This window comes from Urocitellus parryii, chromosome 4, assembly GCF_045843805.1.
Source record: "Urocitellus parryii isolate mUroPar1 chromosome 4, mUroPar1.hap1, whole genome shotgun sequence".
In the NCBI taxonomy this organism is placed as follows: Eukaryota; Metazoa; Chordata; class Mammalia; order Rodentia; family Sciuridae; genus Urocitellus; species Urocitellus parryii.
Window position 1 is genome coordinate 51,120,992 of NC_135534.1, and position 27,843 is coordinate 51,148,834.

The 27,843-nt window shown below is 43.7% G+C and overlaps 1 protein-coding gene across 1 annotated transcript in view; it reads right to left on the reverse strand.

Moving 5' to 3' along the window:
* Positions 1-27,843, reverse strand: part of Parva (parvin alpha) — a 152,015-nt gene that overhangs the window by 54,557 nt on the left and 69,615 nt on the right. The window contains exons 2-3 of the mRNA XM_026395901.2: positions 1,230-1,319; positions 1,076-1,146 (exon numbers count right to left, since the gene is read on the reverse strand). Coding sequence (XP_026251686.1) covers positions 1,076-1,146; positions 1,230-1,319 — 161 coding nt within the window. The remainder of the gene's footprint in view (positions 1-1,075; positions 1,147-1,229; positions 1,320-27,843) is intronic.

The following is a 27,843-nucleotide window of genomic DNA, read 5'->3' on the forward strand; positions in this document are numbered from 1 at the left end:
GAAGAGAGGGCACAGGGCTGCGAATCAGGAGGGGGAAGAAATGGTTTGGAAGGGATGACTACATGATGACCACCCATGCTAGGTACGTAGTGCACAGTATGTCATTTACTCTCATTCATTTCTGCTAGAACCACAAACCAACCACTTGGTTTTTCTGAGATTTAGCATCACCCATCACCCCCATGTTCCAGTGAGGAAACTAATTCCTAACTCATAGGGCGATTTATTTATTTATTTATTTCAGTGCTAGGGGCTTGAATCCAGGGCCTTATGCAAGCTAGGCAAGTGCTCTACCATTGAGCTACACCCTTAGTCAGGGTGCTTTGGAGGGGCCTTTAGGAAAGCAGTGGAAGGACTCTGTGAATCCTCGGATCCTGGCCACTGTGAGCTCACTTATTTTAATTCCTCTGGTGCCTGGGACCAACACCATCACTCCCTGTTATGGTTTGGATATGAAGTATCCCCCATGAGCTCACATATGAGACAATGCAGGAAGGCTTGGAGGAGAAATGATTGGGTGATAGACTTGACCCAATCAGTGAATTAACTGAGTGGTGACTGAGGGCAAGTGGGGTATAGCTGGAGGAAGTGGCTCATTGGGGGGCGTGGCTATGGGGTATACATTTTGTATCTGAGAGTGGAGTCTCTCTCTCTCTCTGCTTCCTAGTCACCCTGTGAGCTGCTTCGTTCTGCCTCACCGGGATACCTGAGGAATAAGGCCAGCTCTCTATGGATTGAGACCTCTTGAAGCCTTAAATAAACTTTTCCTTCTCTACAATTGTGCTGGTCGGGTCTTTAGTTGCAGCAGCAAAAAAGCTGTCTAAAACACTTGCCATGCCCCAGTCTTACCAGCTTGGATGTCCATCTACTGGCCCCGCAATGTGGGCCCTTGAGGTTGACATGAGACTTTCCCCAGTCACTGTCTTTGACTCTCCAAGTTCTAGACTCCCTGAGGGCAGGGAGCTGTGACTGAGCATTCTCTCTGCAGTGACCTATGGTCCCTGCACAGAACTGGTGGTGTGAAGATACCAGCTGAGTCTGGGAGGCCCCTAAAGCTCTCCTAATTTCTTCTTACCTTCATCAGTTCCTGAAGTTTGGGGTCACTGCGTGAGTTTGGATCCACCATTGTCCGCACTTCGTTCTCCTCTATAAAAAGAAAAGGAATTGAGTGGGGGTGGCTACAGTTGAGGGCACGGAGCTCCTCCAAGGAGACAAGAGAGGCAGGTTACCCAGCATGGTGTCCTCAGGGTCCAGTTCGAAGGGAATGGGGCTGAGAGGCAGGTTGATGGCGTTCATTCCCTCCTCCTGAAGCTCCGACACTGCAAGACAAAAAAGAGCCTGGTCACATTCCAGCTGATGGTTGGGAGTGGGAGGGTGGGTTGATCTCTGCAATTCATGTGTGATGTTGATATTGAGGGAAAAAACCCACTGAGTTTAGATGGCAGCTGTCACTCAGCCTGTGAGCCAACATGGTGGCTCCCTGCTAAAAGAACCTAATTATCCTCTTATTCTCCCTTCTTCTGTCTGTCACCTCCTTCGCTTTCCTGAGACCTAAGAAGGTCTCCCTACCTCTCAGAAAAGATTTCGGGAGAAACAGGTCTTCTTAGGTCTCTGCCTTTTGCTTCCTGCCCTCTATCCAGGGCTTGCTATCAGGGGCACAGTGAGTGCTAGGAACTGCTGGCTGGTGACCAAGGTCACCAATTTCAGGCTACATTTATATTGTGAGCCTTTCCATCTTCAGTTCCACCCTCGGGGCCTCTCTCCTGGCCTCTCTCCTGGCCTGGGTTCCCTAGGACATTCATACCCGGCACCAAACCCAGAGGCTGAGCAGGGTGGTCCCAGTTCCAGCCTCCTCCCTGGGCTCTGGCTCTCAGCTCTGAGGAGTGGTGGGACACCCCATTTGTCTAACCCTGTCTCCTCAGCCAGAAAAGAAGAGTGCCACACTCACTAGGAAGTTCTTTTTAGACTTCCAATCCTAGAAATTTACAATTCCATTTCCTTCAAGAAACATTCACAAGGGTCCGTGACCACTAACGACATACCATGGAGCCTGGGTAAAAAACCCAATTCCCACCACCAAACCCATCGTGCAATGAGCATTTGCTGAGTGCTGACCTTGGATTACCCTCTCCCCCTCAAACACTGTGACTTACATCCCTTACTTTGTGCCAATTAATCACAGAAAGACCATTTTCTCTGAAGGCTTTGGGCACCAAGAGGTTCTTAAGGAGCTGATTCAGCCGCTGCCATCAACTTTAATGAAAGCCGCAGCCCATCTTTCCATTTTATTTTTTTTTTATTGACTCTGGCCTCCCTGATTGCCAGCATAGACTTGTAAGAACGCTTAAGCACAAGACAGCCCTTTGCAAAGAGTTCTTTCCCATCAGCAAACTCACTGATGGCTGCGGCTGGACAGGGAATGAGCCCCCAGCAAATAGAGTAAAACAGACCCTACCTTAAAGGGACATTCACATTAGGAAGCTGGTGTTTAGCCCCTCAACGTGGGCCCTTGAGGTTGACATGGGACTTTCCCCGGTCACTGTCTTTGACTCTCTAAGTTCTAGACTCTCATCATTCCAGAATCCTCCTCCACAATACCCGGCATAAAAAATACAGGTGACACCTGTATTTAAAGCTTCCATGATTCTGGAAATATAGGATTTCATTTGTTTTTTGGCTAAGTACAACTGCTTCCGTAGACGTCTCTAGTTTCTTCTAACACCTCTAGATCTAGCAGTTTGTGCTCTTCTCCAGGCTGTTTCTCACAGAGAAGCACAGCTTTCATCACTGGACAGGCATTGCCAGGCATGTGACGGGCAGTGGCAGTAAAGTCATGTTTAAATATAGCAGCAAGGGCTGGCTGCAAAGGAACCTGAGGCTGCTCTGGACCTTCTCTCCTCTAGCTACCTTCTCCCCTCGGTCTTCACTATCTTACATAGTACACTCACTAACCACGTGTGCTACTTAAGGTTCTTTTCCTTTTCTTTTTTGCATTGCTGAGGATGAAACCCAGGGCCTTGTGCATGCTAGCCAAGCACTTTACCACTGAGCCACATCCCCAGATTATTCTATTTTTATATTCAGTTTCTTAGCTGTACCATCCCCCTTTGTTTTTTTTTTTTTTTTTTGGTACCTGGGATTAAACCCAAGGGTGCTCAACCATTAAGTCATATCCGAGCCCTTTTTAAAATATTTATTTAGATACAGGATCTCACTGAGTTGCTTAGGGCCTAAGTTGCTGAGGCTGGCTTTGAACTCACAATCTTCCTGCCTTAGTCTCCCAAGCCACTGGGATTACAGGTGTGTGCCACCACATCCAGCTGTACCCACCCTATTTTAAGTGCTCAACAGTCCACACATGGTTGGTGCTACTCTCCTGGACAGCATAGATGAGAACATTTACAATATCACAGGAAGTTCAACAGGATGGTGAGGTCCTAGGGGATCATTTTATGCAATGATGAGGATGTTCATATTTATTTCTCCAGTCCAGGCCTGACCCCCTCATGGCTTAGGAACCTAATTGCTCACTCCATGTCTCTTCTTAGTCTCAACAGAGATCTCAAATTTAGACATCCACGTCCAAACTAGCAATTTTCAACATCCTTACACCACCATCTAGCACATAAACAGCCTGTTCCTCCCCTACTCAATACTCTTTGGTAGATGGCACCACGGTTTACACAATGGCTGGAGCCAAGACATTGTGGTTTACCTTCTCCTTGTTGCTCACCTGTGGCCTCTAATACATTGGCAGGTTTTCCAGGCTCCACCTTCCAACCGGGACCTGGTTCCAGCTGCTCCTCACCATCTCCCCCACCACCCTCCCGGTTCAAGCCGCAGTTAGATTCCATCTGGATCACCAGAACCACCTTCTACCAGCCCATTACTTTCCTCTTGCATCTCCCCATCCCCATCTACTCGTCACAGAGCTGCCAGAATGTTCTCTAAAAATGTAAATAGAACTGTGTCCTTCTCCTGCTGAGAACTTTTCTGTGGCTTTTCATCATACTCAGAATAAATCCCCACTCTTTACCAAGACTTACAAGACCCCCTCATCAGCCCTCGCCTGCCCTCTCATGTCTCATTTTCTTCACAGAACTCATTACAGTCTGAAATTATTATTATTGACGCGTCTGTCACCTACTTTTCCCACAGCACAATGTGAGTCGGGCAAGGACTGGCACTTTTTCTCTTCTGTTCACTATTAGATTTCCAAAGAGGTCACAAGATGGTTAGGAGCCAGGCAAGATTCAAATCCAGGACGTTCCCCTTACTAGCTCTATGACTTTGGCCAAGTTCATCAGCCTCTTGTGCCTTGCTTTCCTCATCTGCAAAATGGGAGGGAGAATAATACTGTCCACCTTGTTGGGTTGCTGGGAAGATTAAATGAGTTAACGTGTACTCAGAAGAGTGCCTGGTAAGAGCCATGTAAACACATGCTGCTGTTATTATTACTTAAAATAATGACTCAAGCATAGTAGGTACTCAAGAAATATTTGTTGGGTAAATAATCAAAAGTGTCTAGACCACCCACCCTTCACCTGCACTGGCAGAATTTACCAAAGTAGTTTATGGGGTGGGAAGGATTTCACCCTTTCCCCAGAAAAAAACAGTCACTTCTAGATTTCAGCCTACACTGTGTTTGTGTGCACGTATGGGTGTATATTTCTGGGCAGCATTTCCAGCTTACATTTTGCAAAGGAAGAAAAGCTGCATCTGTCCCAAGACTGTTATGCAGCCAGAGTCGGTCTGTAAACATGCAGGTATTAAACATCTCGAAAGTGTGACTAGAAAAGCAATATTCACAGCCAGGTCTCCTAAAGGTGGGTCTAACGGGATCTCCTTTTACATGAAGATCATTATTAAGAATGTCTTCAGATGAAAAATCATAGCCAGAGCCCCGCCTCGCCCTGCCTCTTTAATTCAGTCTCACAGACACAGCAAACCCAAGAAGAAAGGCTGAGATATGTTTGCAATTGGAAATGTTTTTTTTTTTTTTTTTCAGGAAATGATTTGGTACAAGAACATCATTCCCATTCCATTAACTGCTGACTCGGAGCCAACTGTTTGTAAAAGTGAATATGCAAACTGCCCAGTTCAGGCCTGGTCCCCGCCTCATGGGGCCCTATTAGTGGCCACTTTGCCAAAACAGCCTGCCTGCTTTGGAGGTTTCGTTTCTATTAAACCAGAGCAGGGCCCAGCAGAAGCCCCGTGCCAATCCCTGCACTCGGAAAACAAAGAGCTGCGATTGAATTTTCTCGGCACAGAATACAAATATGATGTTTACCCCCTGAACCTCCTCTAACAATCTAAAACTAGGTCTAAATGCACAGCCTTCAGGGTCTCGCAGCACCATTAGTCATAACTTAATAAACAGCTTAAATGCTCAGCTCAAGGTTGGGTTCAGGAAGGCAGAGAGATTGCCTCAACCCCCAAAGTGGTCGCCCTGAGAAATAGGGCTTTTATTTTCTGGGAAGTGCAGCCTGATGAGCGGTCCAGCTGCCCATCACAAAGTATATGGATAGGTTTTGGAGTCTGAAAGAGCTGTATTCAAATCCTGCTTCTGTTTTTATCAGCCCCAGGACCTATGTGACTTTACCTCCCTGAAATTCAGAGAAAGAATTTTTTTTTAATATTTATTTTTTAGTTTTCGGTGGACACAACATCTTTATTTTATTTTTACGGGGTGCTGAGGATCGAACCCAGCGCCCCGCGCATGCCAGGCGAGCGCGCTACCACTTGAGCCACATCCCCAGCCCCCCTGAAATTCAGTATAAATCAATTCCCTCTATAACAAAAGAATAGCTGGCTTCCTCCTCAATCTTTATTTTCCTCTATTGAAAGAAATCTCATTTGTTCCGCATGCACCCCTCCATCCTATGCTCCATGGTGAGATCCTGACTGCTTTAAAGTAATGGTGGTCATCTCAATCCATGTGGAAGTGACTGGCTCCAGCCTGGTCATATGAAACAATTCCTGTTAATAAGTGGTGGGGATTTCTAGGAGCTCTTAGGAGTAATGTTCCTCTATTGTAAAGAGAGGCCCAAGGAAGAGAAGGCATCATTCCCCTCTACATCAGGAAGTTATGACTGGATTTGATGCAGCTATTTTGTACCACGAGGTAAGTTAGGTCAAGGAGAAAGCTAATATGCTGCAGTTGGCAGAGGATAAAGGAAGGAGGAAGAGGTCTATTCCTATGTACTTGCAGATACTCTTGAGTCACCCCAGTTCTGTACGTCTTGTTATAAGAGGTAAAATAAATTCCTTTATTGTTTAACCCAGAAAAGGAGGTGTTTTCTGAGGCTTGGAGCCCAACCGCCCTAACTGCTACATGAAGACACAAGGGTTATGAAGTTGATGGGTAAACAGAATAAGCTGGCAATTAAAAGTAGTCCCCTGTCCTTTATTTTTCCCAGGAGGAACAGAGTCCTATAGGATTTCTTGTATTCCAGACTATGTCCAAAGATTCAACACCAGGAGGGAAAAAAAGTATGGATAAAAGAATGGACAAAGGCTTCTAAAGGTTAAAAAAAACAAAAAGTCCATTTATACAAACCCTGCAAGTTCATTCATTCAACCAATAAATAGTACTGAGGCAGACCCCATGCCTCCCCAGCATGGGGATGCAGCTGGAAGACTGGCCGTGATCCTGCCTCCATCTGCTCACAGGTGGTGGGAGAGGCAGGCCTGTGCACACGTGAGCGCATGCTGCACTTGGAGGGGACAGAGGGAAGCTAGAGGGCTGGGGTAGCTCAGATGGAATGAGGCTAATTTTGGATAAGGAAGACTGGGAGGGATTCCCAGAAAGGGCAACATTTTGAGTTGGACCTTAAAACATGTAAATTTTCATCCAACACAGGTGCACCATGAAAGGCACCTCTGTGTAAAAAGAGCAAGATATGGGAAAACAGGCAGGTGCTGAGAGTGTGGTGAGTACATTTGAGCATAGGGGATCTAGGGCGTGGGTGGAGGAAGGGGAATAATTGAGGGGCAGATCGCAGGGAGGATTCAGAGTTAAGATCTTGAATTCAATCATGATAAGAAAATAAAAAATGCTCAAAAACTAGAAATAATATGTAATTATAGCAAGGTTGCAGGATATAAGGTTAATATACAAAAGTCATCTACTCCCTATTTATTAATAATGAGTGATTGGAATTGAAAGTTAAAAGCAGATTATTTGCAGTAGGAAAAAATGTAATTCTTAGGTATAAATCTAATAAAATATGTACAGAATTGATTCGCAAAGGATAAGAAAACCCTGATGAAAGATCAAGGAAGATCTAGATAAGTGGAAAGATATTCAATGGCCATGAATTAGAAGACTTAAATATTATTAAGAAGTGAATTCTTTTAAACTTCATGTGCAGATCTGATGCAATTTCGGTTAAACATCTAATAGTAAGCTATTTTGTGGACATCCACAAGCTGATTCTAAAGTTTACAAGGAAAAGCCACACAAAGTTGCCAATACATTCTTAAAAGGTAACAAAGTTGGAGAATTGATACTACCAGGCTTCAAGGCTACTACAGATCCATGATGAATCAAAGCAGCATGGTATGGATGTAAGAAGAGACAGATAAGTCGATGGAATGTGGAAGAAAACTCAGAAACAGATCCACCACACACACACACACAGTTAACTCATCTTTGACAAAGGCACAAAGGCAGTTCAATGCAGAAGTGACAGTATTTTCAACAAAGGGTGCTGAACAACTGGATGTCCATAGGCAGAAAAATCAACCTAGACACTCGTCAGACCATATGCCTTTCCTGAAACTTTAGACCTAAGTATAAAACACAACACTATAAAATTTCTAAAAAAAAAAAAAAAAAAAAAAGGAAAGAATCTATATGACCTAGGGTTTGGCAATGAGTCTTTAGATACAAAAAGGAAAATCTATAAAAGAAATATTGATAAATCAGACTTTATTAAAACTTTCTACTTTGTGAAAGGCACAGAGAAAAGGACTGAGAGAAAATATTTGCAAGACACCTATCTGGTTCAACTTGGACACAAAATATACAAAGAACTCTTAGAACTGAGTAAGAAAAGAACAAACCAAAAAATGGGCAAAAAATCCAAACATACATGTCACCCAAGAAGATGTCCAGTTGGCAAATATGCATGTCCATTCTCTCATCATCATTTGTCATTAGGTAATGACAAAACAAAAAAGAGATATCACCACACACCTATTAGAATGGTTAAAATAAAAAACTGACCATACTAAATGCTGACGAGGAAATGAAACAACAGAAACTCTCAGCTATTGCTGGTGAGAATATAAAACAGTTGCTCCGGAATACAGTTTGGTACTTTTTGGCAAAGCTTTAATCTTACCATCTAAGCCAGCAATTGTGCTCCTAGGTATTTATCTGACTGATTTGAAAATATTTTCACACAAAGCCCTGCAAATGAATACTTATAGCAGCTCTATTCATAATCACCAAAATTGGAAGCAACCAAGATATCTTTCAATAGATGAATGGATAAACTGTAGTATATTCACCTGATGAAATATTCAGTTGATAAAAAGAAATGATCTATAAATCTATGAAGAGACATGGAAGAAACTTAACTGCATATTCCTATGTCAGAAAGGTTGGTCAGGAAAGATTATGTAATGTATGATTCAATCATATGGCATTCTGGAAAAAAGTAAAAAGGTTGATGGTTTCCAGGGAATTGGGAGAAAAGTTGAATAGGCAAAGTATAGAATTTTTTTTTTTATGGTGGCAAAACTGTCCAGAATGATTCTGTGCAGTGAATACCTGAGATTATGCATCTGTTATCCCAATGAACTTCATAGCACAAGGAACAAACCTAAATGTAAGCAAATTTAAAACTCATTCAGAAGGTTGAGGGATGAAAAGATGGAAATCAGATTGTGGTAATAAAATTTAACTATCTGACAAATGTATGTGACGGCCTCTCTGTAGAGGGTAAGGGAATTGTGCTGACCTCTTTGAAATAAATGAGTAGAATCTATAAAGCCTAAAGGCAAAAGGACCTGCACCTAAACACTGACCTCCAATTGATAAAGTCATTTCCCATGTACACTAGAACTGAACAGCTAAATAAATGGATAGTGGATTGCAGGAGCCAGGTTTCTGAGTGTTAGAGTGAGAAGTTACAGTAGGGAAGGCTAGGATGATCCATGTGAGAATGGATTAGAGTTGGAGACATCAGTAAGAACTCAAGTCTAGTCTAATATAGATACACATGATTCTTTTTTTTTTTTTTTGAGAGAGAGAGAATTTTAATATATATTTTTTAGTTTTCGGCGAACACGACATCTTTGTTTGTATGTGGTGCTGAGGATCGAACCTGGGCCGCACGCATGCCAGGCGAGCACGCTACCGCTTGAGCCACATCCCCAGCCCAATACACCTGATTCTTCTTGTATGCTCTGGCTGTGTTGGTGGAGAGGACCTAAAAGAAATGACACCTACTAGCATTGAACAAACCTGGAGCCCAGATCTTGGTTTCTAGTCTAATTCTCCAATAAAAGGAAACATTCTCTTTGGGTAAATGGCTAATTCTAAGACTGGAAATGTACAAGATGAGCCTGGAGCCAGTCAGATGTACAGAAAGAAAAAGAAAGAGGGATGTCAAAGGGACATACGAGTTGCCTGAAAGAGACAGTGAAATTTGGATCAATTTGAGCAACAAAACAAAGTCGTGTTGGATTACAGTTCATATTATAAGGTAAATATCCATGAATCCATAAATGAATGAATAAATGAATACACAATGGAGAAGAGACCAATATTTTGTGCAGGATTCTAGATAATTTATGTAGATACTCTGCATTCAAAAGGGGAATGAAACTCCCCACTCCTTGAGAGTGGGTTCTGCATTCACAATAGCCAAGTTATGGAACCAGCCCAGCTGTCCATCAACAGATGAGCAGATAAAGAAAATGTGCTATAACACGAGACCTTAAATTATACTACAGAGCTACAGTAACAAAAGCAGCAAGACGTTGGCATCAAAACAGACATAAAGACCAATGGAACAAAATAGAAGACATGGAGACAAACCCACATAAATACAGTTACCTAGTACAGTACCTAGTACCTTATAGTACTAGACAAAGGCACCATAAACATACATTGGAGAAAAGATAGCCTCTTCAACAAATGGTGCTGGGGAAACTGGAAATCTATATGTAGCAGAAATTTAACCCCTATCTCTCACCTGCACAAAACTCAACTCAAAGTAGATCAAGGACCTAGATATTAAACCAGAGACCTTGTATCTACTAGAAGAAAATGTTGGCCCAACTCTCCATAATGTCAGCTTGAAAACCAAATTCCTCGATAAGACTCCTAAAGTGAAAGAAGTAAAATCAAGAATCAATAAATGTGATAGCGTCAAACTAAAATGCTTCTTCACAGCAAAGGAAACAATCAAGAATGTGAAGAGAGAACCTACAGAATGGGAGAAAATCTTTGCCACCTGCATCTTAGATACAGCATTAATCTCCAAAATACATAAAAAACTCAAAAAACTTATCATAAAAACAAATAACCCAATCAATAAATGGGCAAAGGAAATGAACAGACACTTCACAGAAGAAGAAATACGGAATGGTCAATAAATACATGAAAAAAATGTTCAACATCTCTAGCAATTAGAGATTGCTAGAGATGTTCCAGTCAGAATGGCAATTATCAAGAATACAAGTAACAATAAATGTTGGTGAGAATGTGGGGGAAAAGATATACTCATATGTTGCTGGTAGGATGCAAATTGGTGCAACCATTCTGGAAAGCAGTATGGAGATTCCTCAGAAAACTTGGAATGGAACCACCATTTGACCCAGTCATCCCAATCCCCAGTATATACCCAAAGGACTTAAAATCATCACACTACAGTGACGCAGCCACATCAATGTTCCTAAGCAGCTCAATTCACAATAGCTAAGCTATGGAACCATTTTCCTAGGTACCCTTCAATAGAAGAATGTATGAAGAAAATGTGGTACACAATGGGATATTACTCAGCCATAAAGAAGAATGAAATTATGGCACTTGCCAGTAAGTAGATGGAAGTGGAAACTATAATGCTAAGTAAAATAAACCAATCCCCGAAAACCAAAGGCCAAATGTTTTTTCTGATATACGGAAGCTAACACACAATAAGGGGGGTAGGTGGGGAGAAAATAAGTTCATTGTATTAAACAAAATGGAATAAAGGGAAAAGAGGGAGATAGGAACAGGTATTGGACATAACTTTCTATGTCCATATATGAATACACAACCAGTGAAACTCCATATCACATTCAACCTCAAGAACGGGATCTAATTAGAATAAGTTATACACCATGTATGAATAATATGTCAAAATACATTCTACTATCATGTGTATCTAAAAAGAACAATTAAAAAAAATTTTAAAAATTTCTTAAATAACCAAAAAGGAGAGAAGAATGTGGTAAAAAGACATAATGGGGTTTTACTCAATCATAAAGAAGAATGAAGTTTTGTGGTTTGCAGGAAAATGGATGGAACTAGAGAACATCATACTAAGTGAGATAATCAGGCTAAGAGCATCCAGGGCTGTATGTTTTCTCTCATACACACAATGAAGGGGAAAAGGGGAGGGGGATCTCATGAAGATAGAAGCAAGACCCATAAAGTAGAAGAAGGGAATCTGGGAAGGAATGAAATATATGAAAAAAAAATGTTCAACATCTCTAGCAACAGATGAATTTATGCTACGTGCATGTTCACATAATAAAATAAATCCCACTACTGTGTGTTATTATAATGCACCAATAAGAAAGGAACAGGCGGTGCGTGATGACTTCCTTCTTTTCAGAATAATGCGTGAAAAGGAGGGAAAACAGCATGACTTCATGGTGGAGAAACTTGACAAACACTACCTCGGCCAGGTGATCAAGATCCACAGTCATACAGCTTGCTGACCTTGAGTACCTGTCAGAGGATATGATGAAAATGGCACTTTACCTCAGTGGTCTTCCTTCCCGAAAGCCTAATCACGAGAAAAACAGACAAATCCCAGCAGGAGAGGATCCTAAAAGGTTCTTGACCTACATTTTGCAAGACTCTCAAGGTTATCAAGAATAAGTCTGAGAAACTGCCACAGGCCGCCAAGGGACACCTAAGAAGATATGATGGCAAAATAGAATGTGGAATCCTAGAGCAGGAAGACCACATTAGGTAAAAACTAAAAACACCTGAATCAATTATGGGCTTTGGTTAGTAATCATGCATCTATTCTTTCCAACATATATAAACCTTTGTGCACCCTACACCGAACACGGTAATATATCTATCTTCATGGTCATTAATTGTAATGGACACACTATACCACTCTAAGATGTTAACAAGTGGGGAAACTGGGTGTAGGTTCTATGGAAACTGTACTGTCTTTGCCATTTTTCTTAAGTCTAAAACCATATGGTAAAACTAGCGTTCTTTAAAAAAAAAAAAATCAACCTGAATTTGCTCTTTGGCAAAAAAAAATATAGTGTTCACAATGGATGGTAGAGGAAAACATGTGATTTTATGGGACACAGGCTTTCCCCGGTCACCGGGGAGACAGTGGTAGTTTACCCATCACTAACTGATGCTATAGGAGCACTTGGATGGGAAACAAAACACAGAGAGCATTGCAAAGCCCAGCAGTGCTAGCTGTACTCATTCCCAAATGAGAACCCAGCTTTTCCAGGAAGAAAGTACACAATTGTCTCTTTCAAAAATTGCTTCCAGAGCTGTTAGCTTCCTCCTAACTTAAAGATGCTTGGCAGGATCCTTTCTACTTTCTTACAGGGGGGGTCTGACCCACTAGTAAAAACCATCCCTGAAGGTTCGGTGGTCTCTTCGATGGTTTCCTCTGGGAGTTCTCTATACCCATGGTCCCTGATGGGGGTCTCTATGCCAGGGGCTTTTGAATTGGTTTTGTATTGCTGTAGAAGCCGGCTGTCAGAACTCTGATGGCTTAAAATGATACAGACACGATTATCCTTATGGATCTAGAGGTCAGAAGTGCGATATGGGTCTCACCAGGCTAAAGTCGAGGTGTCAGCAGGGCTGTGTTCCTTTCTGCAAGCTTTAGGGGAGAATTAATGTTCTTTCCTTTTCTGGCTTCTACAGGTCGCCCACATTTCTTGGCTTGCGGTTCCCTTCCACCATCTTCCAAGCCAGCATCGGGGGGAAGGTGTCGAGTCCTCACTCGTTCTCCCTTCTGCCTCCCTCCTCACCTTCAAGTCCCCTCTGATCACACTAGGCCCACGTGGATAACCCAGGATCACCTCCCTATTCTAGGGTCAGGGGCTTAGCAACAAGAATTCTGCCTGCAACCCTAACTCCCTTTGGACGTATAAGGTAGCATTCGCAGGTTCTAGGGATTAGGACGTGGATATCTTGGGGGGGGGGCATTATGCTGCCAACAATAGCTTTTTCCGTTGAAGGCACAGGTTCTGTTCTTAACACCCTTCCCTACAACATGTGGCTTCACTTTTCCTCCATGTGAGATGGCCAAAAGAAAACGCAAATCCCAACCCCACCCGCTCCGTCCCTGAAACAAGGACGTTTTATTGCTTTTAATGAAATAGATACTTGCTTCAGCAGCCATAATTGATGGCTTGGGAGCCAGTCCTGCACAGCCTCAGCAAACTTCCAGTGTCTTGCCACACTCTGCTGTACCTGACACAGCTGTTCAGGCACCAGGGTGTCACCCCAGCCCTTGGAATGCAGCCAAAATATATACATATATTAAAAAAAAAAAAGGAAAAGGAGAGGCTGGTGTTGTGAATGGGAACTGACAGGAGGATCTATACTCCAGAGTCCTAGAGCTTCCATCAGAGTCTGTGTTTTGGATGGTTTTATAGTCTCTGCAGAGTTGGATGTTTGCCAAGCAAACGGCCCCTGGGCTAATTCACTGTTCAGCCAAGCACATGTTACAGCTGCCCTCCAATAGCTAGTAAGCGTGGAGAAAGATGGACGCACCATTGGCTGGCTCCAGGCGGTTACAATAATCTGAACGGAAATGTTGGTTGAGGTCTCCAGCAAGCCATGGGAGTTATGTTTAAACACGACACAGGCACATAGTCTAGGGGGACAAGATGTCACAGGGCACAAGAGACACTGGAGCAGGTGCTCCACCTCGGGCCTTTATCTTTGGGTACTGCCTGAGTAAGTTTTCTTTCTTATCTCATTCTCTGAGGCTCTTTGACCACATCCACGTCCTTCTTATTATTAATCCTGAATAGCCAGTCCTTTATCTTTGCAGTGGCTCCATGCTACTTAAAAAGCACCACATTAACTACAAGTCCACTTGAATTCCCAAGTGATACCCTCCGTGGGAATCAATAGCTCTGAGAGTGCTGGTAAGCAAACATGGCACAGTTGGGTTCTGATTGGGTCAGTTTGCAGGTGGGCTAATTCTGGATTTGTCTAAACATCAGTCAGTGGCTTATCCTGAAGGAGCACTCTTTTTTGGAAACTCCTTGTGTGAATAATGACAGTGGTAGTCAGAGAGCACCAAAGGTTATTTCCATTGGATCGGGCATGTAGATGTCATGTACACACACACACACACAAACATTTAATCTTCATAACAATTCTATAAGAATGTACAATTATCCCTATTTTACAGAGGAGAAAAATAAGGCCCAGAGAGGTCATATAACCTGATAGAGGCTACACAATTAGAAAGTAAAGCTGAAACTGGATCCCAAGCCAGCTGGCTCGACAGTTCCTATCCTTAACACTATACTGTGCTCCCCAGTTTTATAGAACACCTTTCATTTTTATATAAAAATATACAGTTCACTTGGTGAGGTGGATGAAATGCTCCTTGAACACAATCTGTACCTCTAAACCAGGCCTAAAAATACACATCACACCATTTTTGCAGACCAAATTTTCTGTGAAGCTGTGGGAACATGTTACTTCTACATTTCCACATAAAGCCAAGAGAAAGTTGAATGAGGAATAATCCTGCATAGCTAAGCTTGAGGGGTTATCTAGTTGCCCTTGCGGGATGGGGGTTCGGGGGGGGGTGGCTGGCCTTTGTGAGGTCAGGTTAAAGAGGAAGTGACGTTTGAGTGGCACTTTTGCTTGAATTAAATATAATTGGTTAATTTATTTCCCACCTTCATAGAAAAGCGTGCTCATCTCAGAGAACTTTGGAAACCTAAAAAAAACTGAGTGAAAATAATCCTACCGCTTAGAGATAAACGCCGCTAACATGTTATGTTTTCTCACACGTTTTTCTATGTTGTACACACACACACACACACACACACACACACACTTCTCTTTTAAACATACTGGGCACACACAGTTCTACAGCCTGCTTTTTTCACACCACATAATCTCATCACATATCCTGATGCCACCAAAATACCACTGAGTGTGGCCTCGCTCTCTGCTGAAGACGCACATGACTAACTCATTCCTCAGCTGTTGGATACTTAGGTGGTTTCCAGACTCGCAGGGAGGCGGCCAAGTCTGGAACTGGCCAGTTGGGAAGGGCGAGTGAGCACTCATGCCGGCAGCAAGTGTAGGAATGTGGGGCCCCTGGGGACCTATGTGCATGACCCTGTGTCAGTCAGGACACTTGCCCCATTCTTTCTTTCTAATGAAGAAGGAAGCTAAAGGTTGGGAAGAGTTCCATACCTTCTCTCAAAAGTCCCAAGAGGACTGTGCTTTAATCTTCTTTCCCGTATGTCCTGGTTTGATGTCACTTGACATCAGGGAAGAGATCCCAAGAGAGGGGTGAGGAGCAAAGAGAATGAGTCAGAGATCTCACTGAGCTGGTCTCCTAGGGGTACCTGGGCTCAGTCTCCATGGAGGCCTCTTGGAGGATCTGCAGAAAGTGAAGAGACCTCTCCATTGGTTGAGGCTGCCCCTAGGCAGCTTCCTCTCTGTACTTCCAAGGTGCCCTGGGTACAGGCTGAGGGGTTTCAGAAGTTAAAGCCCCCTGGGCAGAAAAGTGGAGGTATATGATTAAGGTGGAACCCTGCTGGGTGCCCAGCCCTGTCTATCACAGCCGGGCGGATACAGGTGGCCAAGGTAGGCCATGGGGTGCAAAAGTGTCTGCTATGCCATCCAGGGGTTCAGGGGCTGTCTCCCCAGAAGGAAAGCCATGGGCAACTGGGTGGAAGTTAAGAGAGTATTTTTTAGGAACAAATCTGGGGAAGAAATATGATCTTTTCCTCTAAGGAAGAAGCAACAGGGAACAGATTAGCTGTAGAATCCCGTTCCTTGTATCATGACATCACGCTGATGCCACTCAAAAGTTACATTTCCTTGGCCCTGGCTCCCTGAAGCACTCTGAAGCTACAAATTCTGAAGAGCTCAGGATCTAAGTCCTGTCCTGTCGGGCAATATTGGGTAGCACTGGGCAAGCAGCTGGCTCTCAGAGCCTAGCAAGTTCCGAGAAAGCTTCTGGAGGCAGGGGAAGGACTCTAACCTGTGCTGAGGTCCCGTGCTGGGCTTTCTGAGCATTGCTTCCCCCTTTACAACTCTCTGGGGAAGGGACACCACCTCCCCAGGAACAGAGCTGAAATTTCATGATTAGCTCATCCCACTGTCATGTCACAGTGTGGAGGGAAGTTGGAATAGGGACTTGAAACGTGCGCTCCCTCCTCCCTCCCACCTTTAAGCAATAAATGTGCACTTGATGCATGCTACACACCATTTCTGGGAGCTCAAGGTCACGTCTAGGAGGGCGGGGGGGGGGGACCCTGGCATAGCTCCAGGTAGTGAAAGAGCACCATGGGAGCCCGGCACCTCCAGGAGGGACCAGAGAGGGCTCGTGGCACAAGTGTTGCCAGAGCTTTTTGTGGGCAGAGCTCTGTTCTTTTCTCCATCTCGCCCTCCATGGTGTGTGATTATACATCTGTGGGCATATCTGAAAAACACCTGTCTCCCCCATTATTCTCAGGGATCCAAGAGGACCAAGGCCTGGCCCATCCCGTCTGCCAGCACCGGACACACAATAAGTGCTTAATACGTATTTACTGAGTGAGTGAACAGGATGGCAACGCAGGCCCTGAGCTGTCCTCCCTTCCAGCAGAGTCGCTCAGCCAAACCATCAGCTCCATCTTCTACCTCAGAGCCACATCCTCAATGGCTGGTGGCCGGGGCTATAAGAAGGGAAGCCAGGAGGGGGAGGATGAGGAGTAGAGGCAGCACTGGAGAGAAGAGAGAGGGCAAGCAGGTGCTGGTGCAGAGTGTGGGCGTTCAGGACATCTGGGTTGAAGCATGTTTGATCATCATTTAGACTTTCTCAGTACTAATCAGTCCTGTCCAAACCTGGAAATTCATGGATTGTCACACTGGAAATGGCAAAAGGCTGCCCAAGAGCCCTTGCTACTCCTTGTTTTTTTTTTTTTTTTCCCTTAACCAACAATCCATGTTGACAGCAAATCTGTACAGAGAGCCTATTAAAAGAAATTGTAGTAAATCAGAGACACGTTAACTGCTGTCTGGCATTCTGCTGATTGCCTGCCTGACACCTCCACCGCACCTTTGTTTTGTGCGGCCTTCCATCTGATTCAATTCAGTGCATAATTATCGAGTCTTGACTGCGTGCACGGCAATGTGTCGGGAGCCTCATTCCAATTGCATCTTCCAGGCCTAGGGCATAATTTAGCTTATAGACAAAAATAAACATGTACAACAGGAGCACAGTGGGATGAAGGCCCAGGAAACTGTAAAGACCATTTCAAAGAACATTTTACCTGCGTGAGCAAGAGTGGGATAGCTGGCACCACATATGCATCTCAATATGTGCTTCACAGATTGCTGAGCTTTGTGGGCCAGGCACTATGCTGGGTCTGGGGTCCAGGGGATGAATAAGAACGAGTGCTAGCCTATCGCAGAGCATTCTGTGGGAGCCCAGTCTCACTTAGCTCATCTGGAAGTGGAAATCAGGGAAGACTTCTCTAAGGAGGAGGTCCTTCAGTTGCCTCTTAAGGTGGAGTGGGGTTCACCAGGTGAAGGGGGAGCAAGACTGGAGGGACACCAGAATAGGACCTATTTACAAGAAGATTGTGACAGCATCCCATAGTTACATTTACAATGTGGCCAGAGTTAAACCAAGGTCCCCCAAGCCAGAACATAAAAAGTATGGGGTTAATCCCTAAAGCGACTGGGAACCACAGGATAAGGAAAGCAGGGTTTTTCAAGTTTTGTAGGATGGCTGTGACAAGGTTCCCTAATGGATCCATTCAGGCAGAAGACTTCATGGACAAGTATTATCATGATAAGGCAGGTTAGCCTGGGCTCGGGAGGAAGGTGGACCTCGAATGAACCCCAGTTCCATCTCTTCCTTCCCCCTCCCTGTAAAATAAGAATCCTACCATGTACTCACAGGTCTGTAATGAAGCTTCCATGAAAACACATATATAAAATGCCCAGCATGGGGGTGCATATCTCAGCAAGCACTCGGCAACTGTTTACCCTTTCACCACCTTCTCTCAAGGTAGAAGGGATACGAGCCAGGAGAGATAGAGGGGCTGTCCAGAGATGGCCTCATGGAGGAAGAGTGACTTGGCAAACCAGCCAAGCTCAAAAACAGAATTGGAGACTTTAAGAAATTATCAATCCTCTTGTCTTGGGTTTCAAATGGATGAAAAGTGACAGGATGGGGAAAGAAGGAATAGAAACAGCCCCCATGAGGCTCTAAAGGCACAGGGACATTTTGGAACAAGTGGCAGGATGAAAGTTCTTGAGCAGGTTGGAGGGGAACATTTATGGGAGTCACGGAGCCTGGAAGGTGAGGGCCGTGGGGGGATGGATGGCTGTGTGGTTCTCTTGGGCCGAGGTGCCGCTGATAGGGGGGCTATGGTTTGCATGCATTTTCCGAGGTGGACCAAGATGGGAAAAAAATCATGCTCCATACCCACAGCTCCTGGATGTGGTCTCTAAATAGGAATACTATTTCCCACAAAAAGGAATCAAGGCTGATTCTAGATCTGAAATTATATAGAGCCGAGAACATATGAGCCTGGATCTTCTTATTGCCAGAAATCAGACAAATATGGACTTCTACCAAGTAGGACAGTATCAGAAGAGGTTTCCCCTGGCCAAAGAGGGAAAACTTTAAGGATCAATAAAGATAATAACAGCAATGGACTGAAACATTGAATGGAACACATCAAATATATTTAAATCCATGATTTAGTAATGGCACTAGGAAAATAAAACACACCTCTGCGGTCACCTCTGGCAGACATCAGCAAACCCATTCAGGTTGAAACTTCTGGCTTACCACATCCTTAATGAGGGAAAGTTTATAATGCATTTCAACTAATGAACAAGAATATCACCATTTGGAAATTCCTAACAAATTAGTCATTTAGGCACTGATAATCAAAGGCTCCTAATTTCACAAAAAGAGAATTGCAAGTACAATCTTGCCCAAAAGACAAACTGCTTCAATCCTAGATCCACCCAGTGATTTCTGGGAAACAAAAGGACAGAGGAACATGTTAAATGACACCATCAACACACAATTAGCAGAATCTAGACTGTCAGAAATTCTACAGGTTTCTTTAGTGAACATATTTTAAGGAATACAACAGAGAGACGAGTGGTTATCTATCAATTACAACATACAGGCCTTTGATACTGATTCCAACAAACTGTAAAAATAATAAAAAGCAAACCATCAAAATTATTAGATTGAATACCTGAAATTGTTAAGAAAGTATTATTTTCTACATGTAATAGAGTTGTGTTTTTAAGAAATCCTTATTTTTAAGAGTTATAACTAAATATACATATAAAAATGATTTTAGATTTACTTTAAAATTATCTTCTAGAAGAGAGGGTTGAATCAGAGGTGTCAATTAAACAAGATCAGCCATGGAGTGATCACTTTTGAAGGGGCTGATTGGTTCCTTGGGGATGTGTTACAGTTTATTTTTTCTACCTTTGTATACATCAAAATTTTCCATAGTCAGAAGTTCTTGATTTTTTTTTTTTTTTTTTTTTAGTGGCACATTTGAAATGGATTCTGGATGTCAGGAGCATTACGTAAACCATAGCCTTGTTTTGTAAAATAAGGAGGCAGATCAGGGCAGGTAACTTTTCAGACTAAGAATAATGTCAGGCTAAATTAAAAATAAAACTCAAAAGTACCATACCAGGCATCAGTGAATATTCTTACATATAATGACTTCATTATCAAAATTCATAATAAATATCTATCAATGCCTTAGTCTATCAATTTCCTTTATTAAGAAAAGTTACTTAAAGTAGAATTTTTACAAGAAAAATCACAATATAAGTAGGAAATATCCGTCTCTATCAGTCTCCACAGAAAGATGTGTGAAACGTGATGAAATGGCGCTCGATGCTCCTCCACTTGGCGGCCCACCACCTGCCTTCTCTGGGAGTCTGCTGCACTGGGCCCCCCCAACCTAAGGCAAACACTAGCTCTGCTCAGGTGCTTCCAGGGCTCAGTTGTAACCTCGGGATCCCCCAAAGTCTCCGCTTTCCCTGAGTTGCCATCTTCTCAGGGACCTTCAACACAATGCCTTCCTGGAAGGGGCAAGTGGGGGAATTTCTGGGGTAGAGGATGCTTATCTGCAATGAAAGCGCAGAGACCCCCTGGGGAAGCCAAGTCTCTACCCATTTTCAAGGAAACCCAAACTCCCCCATGGGGAATGTCCCTCAGGCTCCAGGTGACTGACATGGCTCATAGCTCCCTTTTCATTCCTTTATTAACTGAGTCTTTTCAGAACCTGGATCAGGGGCTCTGATTGATGTGACTTTTACCCTGTCTTAAGTCCCAGGAGGCTTTTCAGCCCAGCCTCACATGCAGAGGTGGGTTTTCAAACTGTGTTTAAACAGTGGGTAGAAACAAAGAGGAAACTGTTGTCAAGAGCTAGGATGTACATCAATCAAACGCGTTACAGTTCCCGTTTTAATCTGTTTCAAACTAGGTGGGAGAATGGGAAGAGCTGATTAAGCATGAAGATTATGAGCCCTTAAAGTGAGATATTTGTCCTTTCCATATTCCTGCCACCAGTGGTCATGCTGGACACCTTCTCTACCCCTGCTGTGGAGGAGAGCTGACGGTTAGGTCTTAGGAAAAGCATTTAGCAGGCAACGGCTCACAAAGGCCAAATGTTTCTTTGTGCAGATTCAGAGACCTTGCTTACGTTCACTGTTATGTAGGAGCGGAGGATGACAAGCAATGAAATTAGAGCCTTTCCTCCCCAAGTCTTTCACCCCTTTCTTTGTTCATCTCCCCTGTCCCGTACCCTAGCATCCTACACACGTCCCTCTACAACCACGTCTCACAACACAGCCAGGCGAACGCAGGTCAGGTGACTCTAAACAACCTTCTAAGGCAAGGGGCCAGAGGCACCACCTCAAAAATCTAACCCCAGGGATGAGCTAGCAGTCAGCCAGGGTGCCAGGCATGCTCAGCTCTGTCCAGGCTCTGACCTACCTTTAGGGCAAAGTGCCCCGCAGCCCATGGTCTATGACTGCAGCCACAGTCATGGTCTCTTCTGCCCACAGCTGGTGTCTGCCTGTGGGAGCCCACACCTCTCTGCTTTCAGGACAATCTTCAGAGGTCCGCAGGTCTGTGAAGCTACAGGATCTTTTCCACTGTTTCCTGAGGAGACTGCTGCCTGCTCAGTATGACTCTCAGCTCCAAGCATCAGTTGAGAACAAGTGGCTGCCTATATAATTTAATATGATGCCACTTGAGACTCACAGACCTGCTGCAGAGCAAGCAGGATTCTGCCTTGTGCCTCCTGGCAGCCTGAAATCTGGTGAGCTTGTTTGCTTCTGCCCAGTCGGGGAATATACCTCAAGTGACCTGGCAGAGCAGGCAGGGGTGGGGTTGGGCTGGGCACTTTCAAGGGGTCAAATGCGGGAGCCACTAAGAAATGACACTCATCTAGGGACCTCTGGAATTTCTTAGCCCACCCAAAGACTCATGGGGTCATGAGCATCTACTTAGGCAGAGGTCACAATGTGGGTATGGCTTTGTGAACCCAAGCAGCTCTGGGCACAGAGTGGCTGTGTTGTGCCCTCAAAGCCTTTCCTTAATTTTTGTAGGCAACCTGTCCTAACAGATAATAAAGATGAGCATGGCTACGTGTACATTTGTAAGCACAAGTTTGTAATCTTAGATATGAGCTAAGGAAAAGAATAAAAATCTTGTTTTTGAATATTTACCACTGTGACCCGTGGGCTTTGCTGGCTGCTTGGTTTAATGCAAAGCCCTGCTGGGGAGGCAGGCTCTGGTACTTGTCTGCCTGTTTCCACTTGCAGATGAAGTGAGGAGATGACCCAGCACTGGCACTGGGCTAAGTGGATCATTCAGACGCTGGGATCAGTTCATTTGCACTCTGATAGAGTATCTCTGGGGGACTGAGGACTGGTTACCAAGATGCTGGCTCTTAGGGATGCGGTCTGTGCTCCAGGATCCTACACCAAAGTCACCTGGTCTAGGAACGGAGAGAGAACGAGCAAGGGGACAAAAATAGTCTTGCTGAGAGTCAGTCCTAGGAAAAGTATGGACAGAAGGAGCCAGCAGGGGATTCTTACCTCCTGCTCCATCTGACTAAAGTCAATAGTAGATGATACTAGAAGACAGTGCTACAGCTGTGCTCAAATGCGCTCTAGAATCCAGGTGCATTTCTAAGGTGAGGACTTTTGTGCCCTTGTAGGTTGGGTTGGAACTGATGAACACCCTCTCTAGTCCTCTCTAGTTGGTCAGTGGCTTCACATGATGGATGAGGGAATTTGCTTTGTCAGAGTTGTGGGGAGGAGGTTGGTAGCATCAGGATGCCATCTGGGGTACTTTTTCCTTTTTGAAAAAGAAAAACTCCAAGCCCCCACAGACCCCTCCCCCCAAAAAAAGACCCCTAGAAGGAGAAATCCTGGAATGTAATTACTATGCTAGCTATGATCACTTGAAAAGGGGATTCGTTTCATAACTTCATGATTATCTAAGAAGCACAATATTCTTCACAACAGTCAATAGCTACAAGGCCCAAAGTATGCAAATTCTGCTAACATTTTTTGATTTATAATTATTAGATGACTGGCATTAAGTTGAGCCCTTCACAAACATTATCTCATTTAATCTATGGACATAGAACTTACAAAAATGAATTTATGTCATACCTACTGCCTAGTGCATTAGAGTATGTAAAAGAGGAATCTAGAAATAGCACTGTAGGACTGAACTAAAAGGTTCTGATTCACAGCAAAGGAAATTTAATTAAAGCATGTAATGTCAATTACTGTCATTCCTAATCATATTATACTTCCCCAGAAATAATACAGATATAAAAGTCTAGAGTTACCTGCATGTTTGATGTAAATAGCATAAAATTATCTAGGTTCTGAAAATGTCCAGATATCAGACAAGAAAAAAAGTACCTCTACCTAGCCTCCTGTGTCATCAAATTTTATTAAGTAGGGACATGAACATCCATCCCTCCTCTGGGAGCAGATTACAAAGACTTTCAAACATGCCTGAGAATCTGGGGTTTAACATGGTCCTGAGTTTTTAGCTACTAGACAGCAGATGCCTTGCTTGGCTTGAGATGCCTCAGGAGCTGTCAGAGAATTCTCAGTGAGTCCCCATTGGTTTGGGGTTTCTGAATGGGGATAAGAGCCAGATCTTCTCATGGGATAGCTTTGAGGCTCAGTAGGGTAAAGGAACCACAAGAAAGCAATAGGGAAAAGAAAATGTAGCATATTGGTCAAGCCATAGCCAAGTCCCACTGGTTCATTCATGGGCACCCAACATCCGGACAATCCCATCTCTTTTCCTTTAATTATACAGTAACTAAGAACTAAATAGTGGGGTCACTATGAGGTGTAAGTAAGCAGCAATGTCCTTGCATTCTTGGAATTACAATGCAGGGGAGACAAACATTAATTTAAAATTATACAAATTCATAAATGTAAGCCAAGTTCCACTGCATCCTAGTTTCTGCGTACCTGAGATGGGCATTAGAGAACACCTCTTCCATGAGGTCATGGCAAGGATGAAATGAGTGAACACTTGTAAAGCTCTCAATGTAACTTTAAAAATCAATGAAAATTCTGTGACTACTAGCCCTGTTTCTATTACTAAGGAACGACTTCCCCAGTTTGTGTGATGTTGGGCAAGTTACTTAACTTTCTCATGTCTCAGTTTTCTCATGTCCAAGTTTTCCCATACTGATCAGTTTTAGTAAAATGAGATAACAATACTCCCTAATGAAAAAGATTAACTAAGTAAATATGCACAAAAGGTTTGGAATGCTGCCCAGCACACAGTAAGTGCTTGATAATGTTAGTTGCTAGTGGTGATGATCATTATTTTTCAAAAATCTGGAGAGTAGACTGTTTAGACATCACGTCAGCTCACAATGCACTTCCAGTCTAGCTCAGAGCTTCTCCACAGAGGCACTACTGACCTTGAGCCTGGACGATTCTTTGGCGCGAGGAGGTGTCCTGTACATTGTAGGATGTTTCATAGCATCCCTGGTATCTACTCACTAAATGCTCGTAGCAACCCCCTCTTCTTCCAGTCCTGACAACCAAAAAAAGTCTCCAGACACTGCCCCATGGGCAACAAAATGGCCCCAGAGAGAACTGCAAATCTGGCCGGCAAGTTGGAAGTTCCAAGAGGAAGAACAAAAAAGGAGAGCTAGAATCTGTGGTCTTGAGCAACAGAGCAACAGTAAGTGGGTGAAGGCAGCCAGGTGCCAGAAAGCCAGGGCAAGTGACTTAGAAGAGAGACTTCGATGGCACTCCATGACCATTTCAAATCTAAACCTCTCTTTATTGAGATTTGCAATCAAAACAAACTAAACATCATGACTAAACTCAAAGCAACTATAAAGCGTGGAATATAGTTTTCAGTTATGTACCGTTCCTCTCACCAAAATTCCAGTAAAGCTTTTTAGCTCAATGTCAACTCACAATCATTTAGACAGGCTGGGAAGGAGATAGATTAAAAAAAAAAAAAAGAAGAAGAAGGGAGCAGGGAAAGGGAACCCCTGGATTACCCCTAAAGAATATCAGAGCAGTATCCACTGACATCTGTAGAGATGAGTCCAACTGTTACCCAAGTGGCAAGAGAGTCTGCCTTCAAAACACTCAGGTTCTGGCTCACCCTGGCTTCCAGCTGTTGTGACCCATGCCTTCCCCTCCCCACAACAGGGGCCACCTGATCCCCAGCAGTAACTTAGTCCTGTCTCACTTTCCAAGACCCATCTTGGCCTGAGGCTATGTTAGGCTTAGCAGCAGCAGTATCTGACTACAGTAGTGCCTCATTCCAAAAGCAGACAGATGCCCAGCCCTGTCCATTACCCAGTCTCTTCTTGTGGAGCTTCTGCCGTGGACCCTGTGGATGAACTCCAGTCTAAGAACCTGCTGGATGTGGCAGCCCAGAGCTCTATGCAAGAACCTCTGCCCTGTGTCTGAGGCTGCTGTGTGCCTATCATTCCACCCTCAGTTCCTGCTGCTCCACTCTGTCTGCCCACGGGCACATCCTACCACTTTGGGGTTGTTCCTTGCTGCTGTTGAATTTCAGCACCGTGATCAGACACTGTGGTGCCCCATGCTGACAAGGCTGCATCTTCACCATGAACACATGGGCCAGCCATCTTAGTGCACTCCTATCCTGGAGGAAGTCTGATCCACGTCCCTTCCTTCCTTCCTGCATCCCCTGCCCATTGTGAGTAACTGGCCATGCTGGAACATGACCACTGCAGATGCCAGGCTCTGAGTTTTGGTTATCTCTATTGTGTGGTCGTTAAGTCAGACTGCAGCGCTTCTCATGTGACTCAATCATAATATACCTACATTTTAAATTGACACCTCCCCAAGCAAGATGCTCTGGTAGGTGAGTGCAGGAGAGAACTGATGCTTACTGAAGGCTTCATTTGAGCTCAATATTACTTTCTGTGCTTCACATGATTATTTAACTTTAACTCACAACATTTCCAAGAGGGAGGTATCATCATTCACATTTTTCATATCAGGAGACCAAGTCCAAAGAGCCAGCAGAACATCAGGTAGGCATTGAACAGTGGTCCCACCGCTTCAAACTTACGCCCACTTCCTGCACTGGAGAGGGCTTTTTGATGGCTAACTGCAATGCTAGAGTATTTTTATCTTTTGTTCCTTCCTTCCATTTTTCCTTTTATAAATTTTGAGCATACACATGGTATCTACCTCCAGAGCCACTGACTGCACTTGGAGTGCTCATAAAAACCATCCTCAGCCTTCCCTCCCTGTTTTTTTTTTTCTACTATGAGAACTCAGGTCATACAAGATAAAATGTGGAATTCTACAAACTCCCTCAAGGGATCTGAATACAAATAAGTACAACTTCACAGGAACTGCTGTCCCAGGGAGCCAGATACCAGTGGGACTTGGATTTTCCGGAAGGAAGTCAATGCCTCAAATAGACTGGCACGCTGTCTGCAGGGCTTGGGGCTCCGCATTGTGTTCCGAGGCACCACCGCCTTCCGCTCCCTGCAGAGGACACCAGGCATGCCAGAGATGGCCCACAGTGGGCTGCACGCCAGCCCTCACTGGCTGCGTGTTTGTAAGAGGGACATGGAGTAGGTATTTGCAAAGTTCACATTTGCATAAAGAACTGTCTCCATCCACCTCCACTTTTATTTTTAGCAGATAAGTATTTAAGCCTTTTAAAATACCACAAAAACTATACATTAGAGATTGTATTGGCTTTTCCCTGCAGTGAAGGGTGTCATTAGATTGATCTTTACACAGATGGACCTGAAACAATTTTATAGTCAAGTATAAACAGCTATATAATATTATTGAGTTTAGTAGCTCGGAACCTCATCATCTATTACAGCCAGGTGCCTGAGTATTCCTGTGTCACCTCTAAGACAGAGCAGAGGCACAGAGACAACCAAACAACATGGTGCTGGAAGCAGCTCTCCATCAGGGGACCTGTCTACAGAAGCAGACAGAATTCACCTGATACTTATTCTACAGATCCATAGGAGTCATGGTCATATTCTTATATATCTCTAGTTTTATGGAAAACTCGGCTCCAGTTAGAATGTCTGAAACCAACAATAATGAAACAATGGGCCAGAGACCACAGAACACAGAACACAGACACAGAACTTGACCCTAGGAAACCAATCTACTGCAGAATTTAGATTCCTACCTGATTCATACAATTGGACAAGACTAGATTTCACAAGACCATAATCATTACTGCTATACACTCTCATGGCATTCTTGTCTCTTGCCATTTAAAATGTATCCTTCCAGGGGCTGGGGCTGTGGCTCAGCAGTAGAGCACTTGCCTGGCATGTGTGAGGCACTGGGTTCGATTCTCAGCACCACATATAAATAAATAAAAAATAAAAGGTCTATAAACAACTAAAAAAAAATGTATCCTTCCACATTTTTACAAAGTGAACGGATTAGATATTTTATAAATAAAATACTCATTTATCCCAACCCACATTTACACCATCGTACAACTGTTGGTCACTTGAACTGTCTCACGTAGGGAAAATTAAATATTTATCTATGTACACATAGCTTAAATGCTATTTCCTTGGGATATACTCCCCAAAGTGTTATTGTTGAGTTAGAGTACAAGATTGTTTTTGTAATCTTTTTGCATACCATTAGACTGTTGTCTAGGAGGAAAAAATAAAAACATAATTTCTAGTGCCTTCTTCAATTATGAATGTATCTGTTTCCACAAAACTCTGCCCATGTTAGCTTTTATAACTTTTATTTATTACTGATAACGTAATAGGTGTGATATGGCAACCTACAGTTGACTTAACTTGAATTTATTAACTTACCTCCTCAGGATTTGTTTACAG